This window comes from Plectropomus leopardus, chromosome 17, assembly GCF_008729295.1.
Source record: "Plectropomus leopardus isolate mb chromosome 17, YSFRI_Pleo_2.0, whole genome shotgun sequence".
NCBI lineage: Eukaryota > Metazoa > Chordata > Actinopteri > Perciformes > Serranidae > Plectropomus > Plectropomus leopardus.
Genome location: NC_056479.1, coordinates 26,945,901 through 26,965,603, shown reverse-complemented (window position 1 = coordinate 26,965,603; position 19,703 = coordinate 26,945,901). Strand labels below are relative to the sequence as shown.

The 19,703-nt window shown below is 35.8% G+C and overlaps 2 protein-coding genes across 2 annotated transcripts; one reads left to right on the top strand and one right to left on the bottom strand.

The window, feature by feature from the left end:
• The first annotated feature begins 1,104 nt into the window (after positions 1 to 1,104).
• On the top strand, positions 1,105 to 13,928 carry fam234b (family with sequence similarity 234 member B). Its single transcript, XM_042505439.1, is given in 17 exon segments — positions 1,105 to 1,202; positions 3,066 to 3,274; positions 3,277 to 3,616; positions 5,812 to 5,925; positions 6,825 to 6,992; positions 7,975 to 8,090; positions 8,191 to 8,341; positions 8,493 to 8,632; positions 9,217 to 9,413; positions 10,357 to 10,427; positions 10,567 to 10,614; positions 10,617 to 10,634; positions 10,637 to 10,711; positions 10,714 to 10,739; positions 11,753 to 11,873; positions 12,964 to 13,190; positions 13,271 to 13,928. Coding segments are annotated over 17 exon segments (2,061 nt in total). The 5' UTR covers positions 1,105 to 1,165; the 3' UTR covers positions 13,274 to 13,928.
• Positions 13,929 to 16,200: 2,272 nt separating this feature from the next.
• On the bottom strand, positions 16,201 to 19,289 carry ndufa6 (NADH:ubiquinone oxidoreductase subunit A6). The gene is made up of 3 exons (XM_042505612.1): positions 19,118 to 19,289; positions 17,287 to 17,402; positions 16,201 to 16,427 (listed from the first exon to the last, which is right to left on the bottom strand). The coding sequence occupies exons 1-3, from the start codon at positions 19,251 to 19,253 to the stop codon at positions 16,296 to 16,298; spliced, it is 384 nt and encodes a 127-aa protein (XP_042361546.1). The 5' UTR covers positions 19,254 to 19,289; the 3' UTR covers positions 16,201 to 16,295.
• Positions 19,290 to 19,703: the final 414 nt, after the last annotated feature.

Genomic DNA, 19,703 nt, shown 5'->3' with positions numbered 1-19,703 from the left:
ACAATGAAACAAAATTTAAAGAACAACTAAAAACAAATAAATAGGCCTATTTTTTTAAAAAATATATACTATATATAATTAAAAAAAGTGAGTCACAGTTATGCTGGTAGCTGCCATGTTTTCAACAAAGGAAAGAAATGGTTGCCAAGTGCCACAGAATATTCTGGTGGACCCTCCAATGTTGTATCAGATTTTCTCTTGATGGACGAAACACATAACCTCTCATTCACTGGGGAAAAGATGGTAGAACAGTATCTTTCCATTTGGATAATATAAGCTTTTTGGCCAGCAGAGAGCAAAAGGTCATCATATTTAAACCACACCAACTGACAGGAGCACTTTTTTTGTTTATAAAAATTAAAACTCCAAAAATGTATATTACTGAAAAAAAAAAAAAACATTCGTAATGTAAAACAAGCAGTCACAGATTAGGAATATCTGAATAACTACATTTTGACAAAAATGTAAGATAATACCTCATAATTCTAAGTTAATGTAATGTTTGGCAAAATGTTACGTCTATAATATGCACATATATACAAGAATAAACTATTAAAAAACTAACAAAAAGGAAAGAGAATTGTTAAACAACTTAAATAATTACTTCAATCAGAAAACATAAATTACTTCAGTTTTCTCAGCTGGATTTCCAAGCAGTTGTGTTCGCGAAACTTGATAACTTGATTTGAAAAAAACTTAATTAATTCATGTGTTATGCATTTAAGTAATTATTTTAAGTTTGTTAACAACTGTCATTTCAGGCATCACCTTGGACAGTATTTTTTTATGTGAAACACTGGTTTAAATAAATGTAGTGTGTTTTTTCTTAATATAATTTAATACACTCAAGTATACATACCTTTACTTTTAAATTGTGTGCATAAAAAATAAAAGAGAATTGTTAAACAACTTTAAAAATTACTTCAATCAGTTGTGTTAACTTGATAACTGGATTTGAAAAAACTTAATTCATTCATGAGTCAGCGATTGAAGTAATCGCTTTAAGTTGGCTCAGTTAACAGCAAAACATTGATGGCGAGAAAAACTCCACTTCCCATGATGCAGTTAGGCAGGCGCAGATCCAACCTGCTGGGTCGGTGCCCTCGAGCTCTTCCATCACCGCTGCTGCCTCACGTCGCTGTCTCTCGGATCCGTTAGAGGAGAAATGGCTGCAGCTCTGTCCCGTGCCCTCAAATTACCCGGTAAGATGCGCCACACGTTTTTAACCACTCAAATAAACAAAGGAAACAGATTTGAACAGATAATTCACTAAAATCAGTCCGAAGCTGCGGTAGGTGGTCTGTGTGGGATCTGATCTGCTGCTCTTAACGGTACATTCAGTTGATTCATTTAATGCGCCGATTTGTCTCATACTGTTATTATCTGCTCCGTGTCGGCTCACATTAATAGATACGTTTGATAAAAGACGTAATTTAACATGGATGTGGTTTTCTGTGAATGTAGAGCAGCATGCTGACATCTTTCTGTCAAAGCCTTTTAGCTAGCTGCTAGCTAATGTTACCCCAACATACAGCGCCCTGCTGCCGGGGAGTAAACAATGTAATGTATCATTGCATCTGACGCCAGGTCAGATATTATACTTTATACACGCTAACGTCACATATGTAAAAAGTAATCATGCATTAGTATTCGTATTAGTGTAATAATACTTGTAATATTTTGTTTTAATATTTATTTTGCTATATTTTTTACTTTCGGTCTCCAATCGTGAGCAGACTGCAATACTCATTTATTTATCTAGCTTTTTATTTATTTATAATTTGTTAAACCCCAAGCTTTATGTAATCATTATAAGATTATTGCAATTAGTTGTTGTTGATATTCAGTTTTACATTTTTATTTTATTTAGCTTTTGCTATTTTTTTAGGTCTCCTATAATTATTTATCATAATTGTATTATTAAATATTATATAATATATTTTTACTATTCAACTAATAATTATGTATTATTATTAAAATTATTTATTTAGAATTTTCAGAATCTCAAGATACCCTTCATGTGTTCATTATAGTATGTAGCCGTGTTTTATTTAAACAATGTCTTTATAAACTTTATATAACATAATTTAGGCATTATATATCATCGTAATTTAGGCATTATATATCATCATATCATCATCAGCAGCAGCAGTATCATATAAAGAAGCTGTTGTGGTGTTTAATTTTTAATATTTTCTTTTGCTAGTTTTTTAGTCTTAGGTCTCCAATAATGAGTAGTCTACCATATTCATTCATATTCATATATATATATATATATATATATATATATAATTGTGTAAACCTTAAAATAACATTGATTTGATCATTATATATAAAAAAACTATTAATTGATAATTAATTATCTTATTATAAGTTGTATTTGTATTTTTGTTGTTGTTGTCCTTGTTTTGTATATATTTTTAGTTTTAGGTCTTCTATTATTTATTTATTATTTACCAGGCTACAACCAATTTTTTTCAAACCTCAAGATAACTTCCATGAAATCATACACAATTTTATCATTACTATTAACAATTGTTTTAGTATTTAGTTTTTGATATTTTCTTTTGCTGTATTTTTAGTCTTAGGGCTCCAATTACAAACAGGCTACAATAATGCTATATTATTATTTAAACTATTCTTATTATTTAATTCATTATTTTAATTTCAATAAATTATTTGAAATCCTTAAAACCTCAAGAAAACCTTCATGTAAACATTATAATAATTATTATTACAATTAGTAGTAGTTATACGTTAACTACCTTATATTTATATTCTATTTATATTTAGCATGTTGTCTTGCATATAGTTTTGTGTGCCAAAATATACATCCATTTTTCATCTGTTTATCTCCTCCTGTGTATGAATAGAGATATATAAACTTCTGTCTATAATTGCTTTAATTGCAAATTGAATTATTTTGGGGGAAAAAGTGATATATTGGAGTATTAAGAAAGAGTACTTTTGTAAAATGCAGTATTAGAGTAAACTATACATCTATAATGCATACTTTTTAAAGAATATATATAAATAACTGTGTATTTTAACGTGTGTCTGTGCAGGGAAGAAGGGCTCGGAGCTCGGGGAGTACGACCCACTCACCCAAGCAGACAGCGAGGATGAGAGCGAAGAAGATGACCTCGTCCTCAACTACCCCCGAAACGGCCTTGGCAGGGATAGCTGCCTCGGGACGGGCTCCTCAAAGCTGCGGGGCAGCAGATCTGGAAGACTGGTGGGGGCCGAAGACGAGGCGCAGGAGGACGAGGAGGAAGAGAGGAGGACGAATGGAGAGAAAGACTCCCCAGCAAGTCCAGGCAGGACAGAGATGACATGAAAGGCGTGCAGTACTGGAGCCACAGGGACTCGGGCAGGGACAGGGGCGGCGAGGACAGAGGGGGGCCCGGGACGCTGGGGGGCGCAGGACTCGGGGTTCATAGCGCTGATGCAGAAGAGAAGAGGTTGAGGATGAAGAATGCTGTCCGAAGCGCGTTTTTCCTGGTGCCTCTGGTGTGTGCCGCGCTGCTGGTGCTGCTGTGTGCGTTTCTGATTCCGTGCCAGAAGGGGGAACTGGACAAGAGGCCGCAGTGGGAGAGAGCGCTGGGAGACGCAGGAGGTAAGAAAAGTTTGACACTTCGCTGTAAAGTGGCAGCTGCAGCCATAAAAAATAAGTCATTTACTGCAGCTCTGCAATCAAAGTACTGCATGTTTATTACCAAAATGCAAATAAAAAACCCAGGTAACAATAAAAGTTAAGATTACAATATGTCGCTGATTTGCTTTCAGTAACATGTTATACTTGTGTTCTAATAATCAAATAAATAATAAATAATCTAAAAAAATGGCAAAATAAAAGAATTAGAAATTAACTTCATCAGGAGAATAAACAATAAAAAATATGTGATAGCATAAAATAATAATCAAAAGAACTGGGGATGAACCACGGATTTGGTAATTCTGGGCCGATACCGATATTTAAAATAACAATTTGGCCGATGCTGTTTTTTGTCGTTATTTTTTTTATTTTGTGCAGAAACAAAAAAAACCCCAAAAGTATTTATTATGACAGTAACTCAACTGTTTAAAGTAAATAAGCAACTTAAGAAGACATTACCCCTAAATTATCAAGAAATTAGTAAAAAGTAACTGAAAATTATATAAAAATTAAAACAAACAAACAAAAAAAAAACAACAAAGTTTAAAAAACAAACAAACACAAAAAAACAAAGAAATTACTCAGAAAAGAATGGCTTAGAAACTATTATAATTCTGTAAAATAATGGAACTATAATTTTCTGGACATTTAAAATAATTTTCTAAATATAATATTTTTCTTCCATGTTGCTCAGTGCCTTTTCTCCTCATGTTTTCAAAAGAAATAATAGTAATTTGCTCAGGTTTTAAAGTTTTAAATACCCATGAAAGGCATCTGAACGCAACAAAAGAAAAGTGATGTTGATCGAGGTTGCAAAGGGTAAAAATAGGCTAACATTTCACATGAAAAACTGCAAAAAACATGTTTCATGTATATAATATATCAGAATCCCCTGTCTAATATCTGTTTTATATTGCTGTGAAGAGGTTTACTATAAACGGCCAGAAAACGGTCCTGTTTATGCATTATTCAGACTGTGATGACTCACTTTAACTGTTTTTTTTGGGGCCCAATTTGGTGTCCTCTTGGGATGGCACCCGAGGTGACTGTCTATACCCCCACTGTCAACATCGCTGCATTTTCAGAGTTTCTCTACTGACCTTAAACGACTCATAATGCTCACTTTATAAAGACTTTTTTTGGGAGTCTCTGTGGCGAGACAACACCGACTCACCCATTAATTACCCGACTGTAATTACACAGGATTGTGAGCATCTGTCTAACTTCCACACGTCCTGTTTCAGCATGCACAATGACATCATTGCAGAGCGGACATAAACACAAACTCGACATCACTTTGTCTTTAGCTTTTTGAAACCCAAAGCAAAATCACTTTAGTTGTGCTGCTTTTAGATGTCTTTCACAGGTATTTAAACCTTTGATCTCTGAGCAAATTGGTGTGATTTTTTAGTTTTTTTTTTATCTAAATTCGATTTAGATTTAGCTGAGAAAAATGTGTAGTGAAAAAAGCTAGGGAAAAATTATCATAGCATTTTTTACTTTATTTTTTACTTCTCAGGTATTTTTTCTTGTTCTTTTTAAATATTTTTCGCTCATTTTTGGTTCATTTTCTCTGTCATTGCTCCCTGCCTTCTTCTCATGCATTTGACAAAAATCAAATTGTTTTCTTTATTATGTTACAACAGTATTATTTTTAAAATAACTTTTTGCAGGTCATTTCCCTGTTCTTTTTAGTTTTTTAATTATTTTGCTTTTTTTTGAAAAAAAAAAAAATCTGATATTTTTCTTGTACTTTTAAATTATCTCTTGCTAATTTTTGGGTCGTTTCTTCTTTAATTGCTATTATTCCCCTTGTATTTGGCAGAAATCCAGAGGTGAACAAAACACTCAAATATTCTTCTCAAATAAAAGTAGCAATATCATAGTGTAGAAATACTCTGTTACAAGTGAAAGTCCTGCATTAAAAATTAATTAAATAAAAGTACAAAAGTATCTGCATCAAAATATACTCAACTTACCAAAAGTAAAAAAAAACCACTATGCAACATTGGGCCCATTTTAGATCTGTATATTTTATATTATTGGATTAAAATTATTGATGCATTAATGTGTTCATTTCTTAAACGTGGCAGCTTCTAGAGATGGAGCTTATTATAAGTACTTTATATATACTCGGTTGTGGTTTCTCTGTGTAGGTGTCACTCCGCCCGCGCTGGCGTTATGGGATGTTGATGGTGATTCGGTGGAGGATGTGTTTCTGGGTGTTACTGAGTGGACCAACGACAACCATCCCACCCAAGGAAACAAAAGTATTTGTTTCAGCTTTAATATCTCATCTTCATTCTCCTTCTCCAGTGTGCAGAATTTAGGGGATATATTGGTCGAAATAATAGAGAAAGTATGTTTTCTTAAGCACATAAACACCTGAAATAAGATTTTTTTGTGTTTCATTACCTTACAATGAGCCGTTTATATCTACATAGGGAGCAGGTCCTCATCCACGGAGATCGCCATGTTTCTACAGTAGCCCAGAGCGGACAAACCAAACACTGGCTACCTTAATAAGCATCAACCGTCAACGACGAGAGAATTGAAATAATACAACATTTATTAAAGATGAAACTATTTTGTACGATGTTTTTACCACCAGGTCCTTTTGTTTTGGAGAAGAAGAGCCCTTTTCGGATATTTTGGCTCCCGGAAAATCTTTTTTTTTTGAATGTCTTGATCTTAAATTATAACAGAAAAAAGCCAAGCGCACATGAGTGAGTGCTGGGCTAACAGCCTGAATCCAAAGAGCAGAACAGCGCCGGATAAACATTTAATTGTTTTTTTTTTCAGTTGTCTTTTATGGCTTTTTGCATTTATTAGATGATACAGTTTAAGCATGAAAGAGAGAGGATGACATGCAGCCAAGAAAGAAACACTGATTTGTAACACGAAACTGCTTTATTCAGTGTTTTTACCGGTTTAAATCACTGGTTTGTTTGTTTTCTAGAGGAGAACTCCGACGATAATTCGGCCACCAATAAAAATCTCCTGAACAATAATGTAATTTTAACTGGGACAAGTTTCAGCTGGTCACAATCTGCAGACCTCACCACTAAATCTCCCTAAATCTGGCACACTGCTCCTTTAAAGCTTTGATTTTTGTTGTAAATACTTTTTGACCTGCTTTGTTCATCAGCTGTTGTTCTTCTCTCTTCAGTTTACAGTGCGGTGGCCCTGTCTGCGCTCAGCGGTCAGGTGCTGTGGAGGAAAGTGATGCGGGAGTCTGTGATGTACATCCAGTGTGGTCTGCAGTTCAGCACCCAGCCGTCACCTGTGGTCCTCCTCATCGGCAAATCCATCCTCACGGCGGTCAACGGCACCACAGGTAAGTGACGGACGAGCAGTCTGTCCATTTAAACTGTTGATCACGTTACTTGGTACACTAAATTGGGATAGAAAATACTTAATTATCTACTTTTTTGTATACAAAAGGGTGATTTGTTAGTCATTCAGGTGTACAAAAGCTGCTATTAAAAAAAACATAAACACATATCATATCCCGTCCAGAGAGGACACATTAAAGGAGTGTTGTCTAGGATTTAGTGGCATTAAGCTGTGAGGACTGCAGATTGCAACGAGCTGAAACCTCTCCAGGTCAGACTTCCTTCAGTGTTCATCATTCGGGAGGTTATTACTGGGAGCTGAATTATTCGCAGACGTCTCTTTCTCTCCAAAACACACAAACCGGGTGATTCAAACAGATACTAACACTGAATAAAGGAGTTTCACATTTTAAAACAAGTGTTTTTTCGATGCTTCAAATCACGGACGGGCTGCTAAACACAGTGACTGAGCTGAAACCTAGAGGCGGCATCTGGTTTGTCCCTTCTGGGCTACTGTAGCAAAATGGCAGCGCAACATGGACAAGGATCCACTCTTTGTGTAGATATAAACAGCTCAGTGTAAGATAACAAAAGCACAATTCTTATTTTCAGCTGATCATACACTAAAGAAAACATCATTATTATATTATATATAATTCCATTTCTTTCAATGTATCCACCTAAATGCTACGCACTGGACCTTTAAACCTCATTTCCATAAAAACACAAAAGACACTAAATTAAAAAAGAAGCACCTGTTACTCGAGGGTGCAGACTGAATTAAGTTTGAATAAATAGATTTAAAGCAAACACACTTTAAAAAGTGGTGGTAAATAGTTTTGGTTTGGGGTTTTTTTTTTTTGCTCTGAAAGTTGTGTTGACATGCAAAAAAATGCACACATTTGATCCCAAACCGGACAAATCAGGTAACTCTATAAGGGCACCCCCCCCGTGGTATTTAAAGGATTTCCCTTCCCTCCCCAGGAAAGACTTTGTGGTCTGTGCTGCTTAAGAACATTGAATCCCAGGCGGTGTTACTTCCAGACCTCCAGGGCGACTCAGTGCCAGATCTGCTAATCGCCACTTTGCCTGCAGATGAGGTACAGCTTCGACAGCCCCCCCCCCCTTATGTGAGTGGAAAGTTTACAGATCATGTTTCTACACCTCTATACCTTTTTTTGGTGCTGTTTTTGTTTTCAGGCTCTGGATCTCTCCCTGACGCTGATCTCTGGGCTGACAGGAGCAAAGCTCGGACATCCCGTGCCTTTCAACCTCACCGCACAAGGAAAGCTGATTGGTCCTTTGCTGCACGAGACACAAGAAGGGGCTTACTACATCCTCTTTGGACTCGGTAAAAAAATCATCCAGGAATACGAATGTGAAGATAAACAGTCACCATGTCGTTCAGTCTGCAGATACAGGGCCACAAAAAGTTCAAAAAGGAAAAAGCTGAACTCTTTGTTTTGTTTGCAAGACTTTGCATTAATGTATTTTTTCCACAGGTAACGTCGAGGCCATCTCTCTGCGTGATATCTACATCCGCGCCACTGGCAAAATGCCCATAACTCAGGCTCTGAAGAGGAAGGATCTGGGCTGGGAGGGACTCAAAAAAAACCAATTCCTCCTTCATTCTCATTTACAGGTCAGTGACTGGCACATGACTCGCCTGTAAATGCTTATTGCAAATTAAACCTGATGTATTTTGAGATCATTTATGCATGTTAAAAAAATGAAAATTTCAGTGTCATATTATCCTGAAAAAATATTATTTTTATATAATTTACTTAGAAGACTGGACTCTGAAATCTAGACGAATCTTTAAACTTCAGTTTGCTTGAGAACTTGTTAAAGGACAGGTTTCACACCAATTTTCACTCACTTAGACACAAAGTTGTCAAAGTAAGGCCCAAGTTAGAAAATACCAGTTTACCCTTAAAAGATTTAAAATAATCAGTCACAGTGAAAAAAGTTAAATAAATAAAATAAATCAGTGAATTTCAGATTACTCAGGCACATCTACTCTAATCAGCATTTTTGACGCTTTTACCTCTAAGAAAGCATATTATTAATTGATACATAAAACATTTGGTACATAAAAAGGGTAAAAGTACCTAAACGTTATATTCAGTTTTGTATACACAGTGAATAAAGATAACAATGACTGGTTTATGAGACAGTTTATGACTGACAGAAGTCAAAATCACCTTTCTGTCATTTTCTCTCTAGAGGATCAGAGTGTGCGTGGAGTTCTTGCTCCCTCTTGTGGCTGGTTTTGGGAACAACCACAACAGCCTGGACACTGTTTCTAACCTCAACTTCACCAAGAGTGACTGGGTGCTGGTGTACGGCTCCAGCAAACTGTCAGTGCTCAGACAGAGAGACTTACGTAAAGAATGGACCTTCAGCTCTGCTCCCATTCACAGGTAACAACTGCCTGACTCTGTTACATTTCTGTTACTGCCAGCAATACTGCTGTTATTATGAGACTAAAATAAAGAGGCTTTAAGGAATACTTCATCCCAAAATGACCATTTATCGATCAGTTACTCACCGTGTGTTAAGTTAAAGTTGTGTTTTTCTTACATGCCTTCATGGTGAACAAAGAATCCAACAATAGAGAAATTTCTTGATGAATTCACATCATTAGGGTCCACGTTTCACAACAGCAAAATTATATGAATAGAGCAGTTTAGAAACTCTCAGACTCGTGCAGTATGATCAAACCTCATTTATCATCAAACGGACAGAACTGACGCAGAGCCAGACTCCACTGACAGAAACAGTAGTTTAACCTCACTGAATGAGGGAGCTGCTTGTTTGCTGCTGCCTCCATCAGTTCATCAGTTTGTGTTATTCCACGACTCTGGTGCTTTAAAGGGTTAATTCTGATTCACCAAAGTCACACACAAAAAACTAACTGAGCGAGGCAGCAGCAAACCAGCACAGCTCCTTTATTCAGTCAGGTTTAAATGACTGCTTTGTCAGTGGAGTCTGGCTTTGAAGAGAGAGCACTGATAAGTTTTACTTTTCAGTTCTCTGAAAAATGAGATTTCGACTTTATGCTGCACAAGTTGTGCGAGAGTTTGTAAACGGCTGTTTTGATATAGTCTCGCCGATATTAAACATGGTCCCTATAACTTTTTTAATTTTTTCAATAATTTTCTCTGATTTTGGATTCCTTATTCAACATGGAAGCCTGTGAGATCATTAGTTTTCTTCATGAATTTAACAAAACGCAGAGTGAGTGATTGATATACAAATGCCATCAATCCCAAAATGAAAACACTGTTAAGCTTTGAAAAACAAAAGAAGTTGTGTATCAGAATTTTGCGAAATTTACCTGAAATATTTCTTCACCCGTCACAGCCAACCAGCCTCAGGTCACTTCAACGGTGATGGGATCCTTGATCTTTTCATTCAGCATTCAGCAAACGGCATCAGTGAAGGTAAAAGAAACGATCCTTTCAGACATCGAGGCTCAAGTTTAAAGCAAGATTAAACTGACAGAAGAATATTTAGAGTTTTGGGGATATAATTAGCTCACCTCTGTGTTTGCTTTAAATGTGCCGGTTTTTCTCCTTCAGGTGCAGTTTGTCGACGGTGCTAATGGGCAGCGTCTCTGGTCGAGGAGTTTGTGTGTCCCCGTCTGTTTTGGAAACTTCAGCGATCTCCACCTCCACTGGCCAATCAGCGTTCCTGTTCTGGGCCAGCGATCCAATCAAGGACAGAAGAACGTTACCAAGACAACTGTGAGTCTGCCACAGAGGACAACAAGATTAATGTGGTCTGTTAATGGAAAAAAAAAAAAAAAAAAATATATATACATATATATATATATATATATATATATATATAAATTATATATATATATGACTCCATTACGAGGCAGCTGTAGTTGCATCTCATCTTATGGGGACAGTTCACCCTAAAATCAAAAGTACATATTTTTCCTCTCGCCTGTCGTTGTGTTATCAGTTCAGATAGTTTAGCGGGGGTCATCGAGCATTACTCTTCTCATACGTGGCTTCCATGTGCTGATTAAAAGATACATAATCATACATAACACTAATTTTGATACAATTCTACTCATTACAGTATTATAGTAAAACTAGTTCACTAAAAATAACTAAAAATTGGTAACGTGATACTGTTGGTGATTGCAGTTTGAGGAAACAGCTCACAATAAGGGGTGTGTATTATCTTGAGTAATAATAATAATAACAAAAAGTTTATTTATATAACTTATCAAAACCAATGTTACAAAGTGCTTAAAATCACAGAACGCACAAAGGAAAAAGTTTTAAAACACAACACAAAAGAAAAATGTAAGAAAAACACACAAGAAAAATATTAGAAAAAAAAATCAGTTGTTGAAAAAACTGCAGTGCAAGACTTAAATGCAATATCAGGTACCATAAATTAATAAAACAATCCATCGAAAAGAGATTACAGAAAAAAAAATATACGTTTTTAAAAGAAGATAGTGGACGTAGCAAGACAGAAATCGAGTAAAGTCATGATTTTCTGCAAAGAGACATTGCTGTTGCGTTTTTTCAGATGCATTTTTTTTTTTAGCGTTTTAAGCACCACAAGCCCAGTTTAATCTAAATATATTGAAGAGAAGACGGCCGATATCTCCGACACACAAAACAAAGGAAAAAGTATGTATGTTTGATTCTCAGGTGAACTGCACCTTTAAGGTACCATCTTTGAGTTTGACTTGAAGGGATAAACAGAACACTTACTGCCCGTGGCTGTGCAGGTGGCACCGGGCGTCGCTGCAGCGGAGCCGCTCATCAGGAAACTTTTCCTGTTGCACCCGACGCATCCCACAATCCTGCTGGAGCTCACCAGCACCACGGACACCGCGGTCACCTCGGCAGGTAAAAGCTCAAAACTACTGCAGAACAACATCTGAATATCCGAATCATTCACCATCGAAACTCCTGATCACAAAGCTGTCTTGAAAAGTATTTCAGTAGAAGACAAGAAAAAGAGGCCAGCATAGTAATTAACCCTTTTAAACCTGGAGCGAAATCGCTTTTCTTGGACTACTTTTAAATGACTTTCACGAGTATTTAAACTTTTGAGCACTGAGCACATTTGGTGCAACTTCTTTCAGAAAGGAAAAAAAGTCAGGGAGCATAATAACATATCACAAAATTATTTATATTAAAATTATAAGATATTTTTTGCACTTTTCACAGGACATTTCCTCTTTTTTTTTCTTTTTTTTAAACAAATGTTCAGGTAATTGTACCCTGAGCACATTGGCGCAACTTTTTAGTTTTTATTTTTCCAAAACCATGAAAAAAAGGCAATTAGCAATTTGGTAAGAAAAGTTCCACAAATTACAAGAAATTAGTAGATTTAAAAATTATTTTTAAAAAGTTAGGGAAAAAAGGAAAAAAAAGTCAGGGAAAAATGAAGTCAGATTTAGCATAAGAACATATTTAAAATTGTGTTAAAAAATTATTAGAATTTTTTTAGCACTTTTAACAGGACATTTCCTTTTCTTTCTTTTTCGTTGTTTTCTTTTTTTAAACTTATTTTCAGATAATTGCACCCTGAGCACATTGGTGCATTTTTTTCCAAATCCATGAAAAAAAGGCAAGTAGCAAACTTCCACAAATTACAAGAAATAAGTAGATTTGGAAAATTATTTTTAAAAAGCTAAGGAAAAACAAAAATCAAGGAAAAAATATAATTAGAATTACATACTTTAAAATTATGCTACATAATTATATACTCTTATATGCACTTTTTCAGGTCATTTCTGTTTTGTTTTACTTTTTAAAACATGATCATAATAATTTTCAGGTATTTTTTGCACGTTTGGGTCATTTCTTTTTTGGTTGCTCATTGCTTTCTTCCCACATTTTTGAGAGAAATAAAGCCAACTTGCTCAGATTTCAAAGGGTTAACTGTTGCATGTTTTATCTCTTATTTTTTCTTCTTTTGTGTGTCTGACAGTGAGTTACCAGGAACGCCAGAAAGACGCCTCCTACATCACCGTGTCCTCCAGACCCACGCCCGACTCAGAGCCCGGCGCCCGGATCGTCAAGAGCATGAGCCTCAGAGCCGCCATCGCCAAAGGAAAAATCGTCAGACTCCACGAAAGCAGCAGGAGCGAGGGGCCCGCGAAACCCAGCGTGATGGAGATCAACAAGTTCTTCAGGCGTTTGTCCTTCAAACACCAGGTGAGAAAAACACGTTCGGATATTTTTGGGCCAGTTTGATTGATTATGATGATAAATTGTACCTGTTTTGTTTTGTTTAGTGATGAGCGCTCTGCGTCACAACTGAAAAAGGACTCACGAAAGGGACAAAAGTTTGTGGACAGCTCTGCACTAAGGAGAAATTATTTGGATCAATTTTGTTTGATTTACAAAGTATGAATTTATTTCCTGAGATTTCTGTAAAAAATATCATTTGTAGGTACATTTCATTTGTATTGTTTCGGCTGATATTATGTTTGTACGATGAAAGTGCTTATTTATTTTATTTAATTTTTTTTTTGGGGGGGGGGTATTTAATATTTCATTGAATATTTTACGATTGTTTCTACCGACAGTGAAGCACAATGAACCTGAGGAAAGAACATGTAAATGCGTTTACACTGCACTCGTTTAACTCTTTCAGGCCAGTATCTTCTCGTGGTGTCATCCCACAGTCAAAAGCATTTTGTTGTCATAAAACCACTAACAGTGTTCTTTCTGCGCATCATCAACTTAATACTATTGAGATTTTGTAAATATTTGACGCTGTACAGTATTTATTGAATTGCTTTTTTTGATTTTTGTTTGTTATGTTGTCAGATTTTTTTAATGGTTATATAATTAACCATTTTTTTTCTCTGAATACGTGGCTGCTACAGATTATGGCATTTTAATGTAAGCTGCAACTTCACATATTGCAAGAGAAAGTTTGAAAATCAATCCTTACTGTGTCGCGTGGTCTTTATTTCACTGTCTTAAGATTTTTTGAGCGTATAAACTGCATCAAAAATGTTTACACTGTGTTGCAGCTGATCCGCAGCAGACTGGTCAGATTTGTGCCCAAACCTCAGAAAGCCTCCGCTAGTGGTCCAAAAACAAACAGAACACCAGAATACACGGATAAATTTAATTATTTAATTTTAGTATCGCAGTCATAATAACTGATTATGTCTTTGTAGCTGAAATTAAATATTTAAATTTCTTTTTTTTTTTAATCATATTTATTTTATTAAATTTACATACTTAAACGTCAGTTTCTGTTAATTTTTTTGCCCACATTAAATGAGTGAATTTATCTCTGTGTGATGTTTCATTTTGCCATAACTGAGCACTTCTAAAAGATTTTTAGAGCTGTGCACGCTGCTGTTTTTCATCAAACTTTGGCAGCAGTGTCCTTGTTTGTAGGGACGAGAGTCTGCGTGAACTCTGCAGCCTCACGGACGATACTGTCTGAGGGATGATGCTGCATTTGAAACACACGAGCTCATATTCACAACTATGACAAATGCTGGTTAACAGGCTTTTAATTTGGAGGTCACAGTTATGATTTATGGTTTTTTTTTTTTCTCAAACTGGTATAATTGCCGACTTCGTCAATGAAATTCTGTTGAAAATCTAGAAAAATAGACCTATTAAATTAGTTATGATGGTCCATCGTCCCATACATGTCTTTAAGATGTAAAGACGTCTGGGATTTTAGAGCATTTCTCGGATTTAATGACGTTTCTTGGGATTTAGGGCATTTTTTGGACATTATGACCTTTCTCAGATTTTAGGATATTTTAAAGATTTGAGGACGTGTCTCAAATTCCAGGAAGTTTCTAGGATTTAGGATGTTTCAAGGATTTTAGGTTGTCTCTTGGATTTTAGGACATTTCTCTGTCTTTAGGCCGTTTCTTTGAAATTTCTGAATTTGGGATTTTAGGACGTTTTTAGGATTTAAAAATATTTCTCAAATTTCAGGAAGTTTCTTGGATTTTAGGACATTTCACAGATTTTAAGACATTTCCAGGATTTTAGGGCATTTCTAGGATTTTAGGATGTTTCTTGGATTTTAGGATGTTTCTTGGATTTTGAGACATTTCTCAAATCTTAGGAGGTTTTAGGATTTTAGGGCATCCACCCCAACTCCTTCCTAAACATTTAAACAATGCTAGTGGCCTTATGCCAGGCAGATAATGGTAAGCAGCTTAACAAAAAGACAATAAGGACATTAAATGATACAATCTCGTATTGACTGCAGGCCCTTGAACCAAATCGAACTGAAATCATATCGTGGCAGACTTTGTGGTATCAGCAAATACTGCATAACTGTCGAAAGAATCCATATAATAATATGTGGTGATGAACGTTGTGATTAAAATCCAGTTTCAAGCTATTAAATAAAACATTAAATACTTCACCCGCAAAATGACCATTTGTGTATCAATTACTCACCCAGTGGTAAAATTTGTGAGGAAAGCTTTGGTTTTCTAGCATGCCTTCACGGTGAAATAAAAACGGAGAAAATTCCTGATGAATTTAAGTCATAGGGATCGAACTTTAACAGCAGCAAAACTATATCAAAACATATATTTACAAACTCTCACACTCCTGCAGAAACCTCATTTATTCAGTTGTATGTTCAGTGCTTCCCCAAAAAAGCCTTTTCTGAGAAGGAGCTAACAGAGTGTAAAATTTGCCTTATCTCTTTTCCACGCCAGACTCCATTTACAAAAAGAGTCATTTTTACCTCACTGAACACAGCAGCTGCTGGTCGGCCGCGGCCTCAATCCGTTAGTTTGTCTGTATTATTGTGAGACTTTGGTGTTTTAAAGGTTTCGTTAAGATTCAGTAAAGTCACATAAAAACATAAAAAAACTGCAGATGGAGACAACAGGAGACCAGCAGGTTCTGTGTTCATCAGAGTAAAATTATGTTTTTCACAAATGGAGTCTGGCTTAGAGTCTGGCAAAGCTGAGTTTCATTTTCAGTGTCTTGTTGGAAAAAGCTGCCTGTTTGTGAAATATTGTGCACACGGCCAGATAAACCAGACCTGGATTCATGAATGGACCCTGTGATTTTAGTTCATCAAGAATTTTCTCTGTTAATGGATTCAAGCAGGAAAAACAAAGTTTGCACACAACACCGTCTGTGGATTTTAGGTTAAACCATCCCTTTAAAATAAAACCCAAAAAGCTGTGACTGTGAATAAAAGACTCAAGAGCGGGTATGTGAGTATTAAGTGTGTATTTACAGTAAAGGGGAACATCTGTCACACTGGAGACAAGCAAAGAGGGGTCAGAGGTCAGCGGGCAGCTACACAGTTCAGGGTTCGTGGCCCGTGTAGAATTTGCCGAGGAAGTCAGTGGCCCGAGGCTCCTCAGTCTGGTGAAAATAGCGCATAATGTGCGTCTTCTGCTTCCAGATGTGGATTGTTTCCTCCAGTTCCATTTTCCCCTGAAGATTAAACCACAAACAATACATGGAGAGATCAGTAAAGAGATGCTCTAAGTCACTGATACTCAACTTACGGCCTGCGGGCCTCATCTGGCCCTATGTAGGGTGCCAGGTGGCCCCCAAACCATTTTCGAATTCACAATAAAAATAAAGTTATTCACACTGGAAAAACATAAGGCGTCAGAGTGCTAAAAAAGCATCAAAATAAAGCTTGTTTGTCAAAAAAATGCCAGTGGAGAATCCCCCGCACTACTTTTCAGAGGTTCTAGCTTCAAGACCCTGATGTCCTAAAATCCTAAGGATGTCCTAAAATCCCAGAAATGTCCTTAAATCCTGGCTCAAGATTATAAAAGCATCCTAAAACCAAAAATGTCCTTAAATTCTAAATATGTCCAAAGTTTAAATGAGTCCTAAAATGATAGAAATGTGCTAAAATCCTAGAAATGCCTTAAAATCCTAAAAATGACTTAAACTCCTAGAAACCTCCTAAAATCCTCAACATGTCCTACAACTCTAGAAATGTGCTAAAATATGCTAAATGTGCTGAAATCCTAGAAATGAACCAAAATCCTATAAATGTCCTAAAATTTCAAAAAACATCCTGAAATCCCAGAAATGTCCTAAAATCCTGGAAATGTCCTAATCCTATAAAAATGTGCGGGGCTGCTGTGAATGGCCCCTGGCCTCCTGTCATTTTGTAAAAAGTGGCCCTCAGGCAAAGTAAGCTGAGTCTCAACACTGACACTGAGACAAGGTAACGTGCAGCCTATGAAACCGCCTAAAAAAGCAGACTTAAAGGACAAATCTGCGAGTTGCTGTGGTTGATGCATTTCTCGGAGCAGTTAAAGGTGGTTTTTACCTTAATGACTAACATGTCGATCACACGCGGGTCAGTGATGTGCTTGTTTTTGTCAAACAGCTCCCTCACTTTGTCTCTTCCCTGACGCGCTGAGATGTCCAGCTGAAACATCGCCACTGCAGAGAGAGAAAAAAACAACAAGTCACAAAACTGATATTTTTTTTAACTGATGTTTTTTTCATATAGTTTAATTCATTTTTATTTTAAAAGTTAAGGCTGGTGTTATTCTATTTATTTCTTACTATCAAAGAAACCCATGAAAACACCAAAAACCACAGGTAACTGGGCCGTTAGCATGTTTTTGGATAACAATGGCGGTCTGTAGCACAGAGGGAGAAGGAAATCTAATAAACTAAACATAAATTAAAGAGGAAAAATGAATAAAAAGATCACTTTTTGCATGTAGTTTACTGAAAATAATTCATTTTTTTGTGAATTATGATTAGGACTGATGTGGTTAAAAACAGACTCAATGAAAGTATAATGATGTATAATATTTTTTATAATCTGATTTTGAGAATTTGACACTGCACAAAAAATAATATTTATAAAAATCAGTGTTGTTTCTTCAATCATTGACATATTCCAGGCTGTGATCATAAAAAAAAAAATCTACCTTGCATGTAGTATATTGAAAATAATTAATTTATTGTGTTTTTATCATCTAAAAACACAGTGGCATTCAAACAAAAACCTGGCACTGAAAGGGTTAAAACTCTGAAAAATTATGAATATTTGATATTTATGATTAGGCATGATGTTGGATAAAAAAAATAACTCGACAAAAATAGAAAATAATATTAACATATAACTTTTTTTAAAGCTTGATTTTAAAAAGCACCTTTTGTGTGCAGAGCGATACGATATGAAAGCGGCCCTGACGGCATCAAAGTTTGCGCCTGTAAAATATAAATTCATGAGCTTTTTGATTCGTCCTAGCAGAAAAAACAAAGGTCTTAATAATAACATCGACGCAGTAAACAAGTACGCACAGACCCAGACATTTTAAATCAAAGGAGATCATTAACTTCATTATTTACACCTGTGCTTCTTTTATTTGATTTATTTAGAAAATGTAAAAAGGGAAATAAAGAAACTATCGACAAAAGCAGATAAAAAGTGATATTTACAGACTGTGGAAAAAATAAAGCAAAAGAAACTGTCAAACACACGATGACTTAACGATACCCAAATAATTAAACATACATGCATGCACCTTCACACCCAAAATCCACCCCAAAATGTACAGTTTTTCATTAATATAAAATTTAAAAAAATAAAAAAAAAAAATAAAATTATATATATATATATATATATATATATATATATATATATATATATATATATATATTTAAGCAACCAAATAAATAAACAGTAACCCCTGTAAACACCTGGTGATCATTAGCTCCACTCTTCATCCCTGTACCTCGTGAAAATCATATTTTTAGACATTACTTGCAACTTTTTTTTTAATGTTTTTGTACTATTTTAGCTCCACAGTAAAACTGTTTCATAGCTTCACTCACAGATTGACAGACAAAAACATTTTTTCTGGTACAAACACTATAAAATGTAATTTTCCCTTAAATTATAACCCCCTCTCGATCAATGAACATTTTTTTTATTATTTTCTGGTCGTAAATTACTCTCAAACATTATTTGTGCTGTTTGAAATTCCACAAGATTCGCGTTTAAGTCAAATATCTGAATTAAAAATGTCTGTTTATGTTCAGGTAGCAGTTTGCTAACAGCTAACGTCGTTACAGACGCGACCTTGACGCTCGCGCCGCCTTATTTTTAACCTTTTACCTGCCGCAGCGCAACGACATACCTGTGTTCGGGACCTCTCGGTACCAGGCTCGGTACAGCTCCCGGACCCTGCGCTTTGCTTCGTCCAGGTCCCGGCTGAGGATCGGTTTAACGACTTTAGCAGCACTGACGGCCGCTCGGGTCCCTGTGGAAGCCATCACTGCTGTAGGTAGAGTTTCCGGTTCTTCTTCTTCTTCGGTGGTGTCAGGTTGATAAACACAGTAGCGCCACCTGGTGGGACGGTGACCCTGAAAATTATTTCTACGGTTTAACCCTTTGAAACCTGAGAAAATGGCTAAATTTAAAAAAGAGAAGGGAGGAAGGGGTAAGTAATTTAACAAGAAATGACCCCAAAATTAAAAGTGCTTAAAATGTATAAGAACTCTGTAAAATAATCTACCAAAAAATTAGTCAAAAAAACAAGCAAACCAAAAAAAAAAAAAAAACAAACAAAGGGATACAAACATTAATGTAAAAAATGCTTAAAATTTAAATAGATAATTATTACAGTTTTGCCCCTAGCCTTAAACCCCCTACCCACCAACATTTTTCTCTAGCTTTTCAAAGAACTTTTTTTTAACCAGAAAATACGTTTTAAAACAATCAAA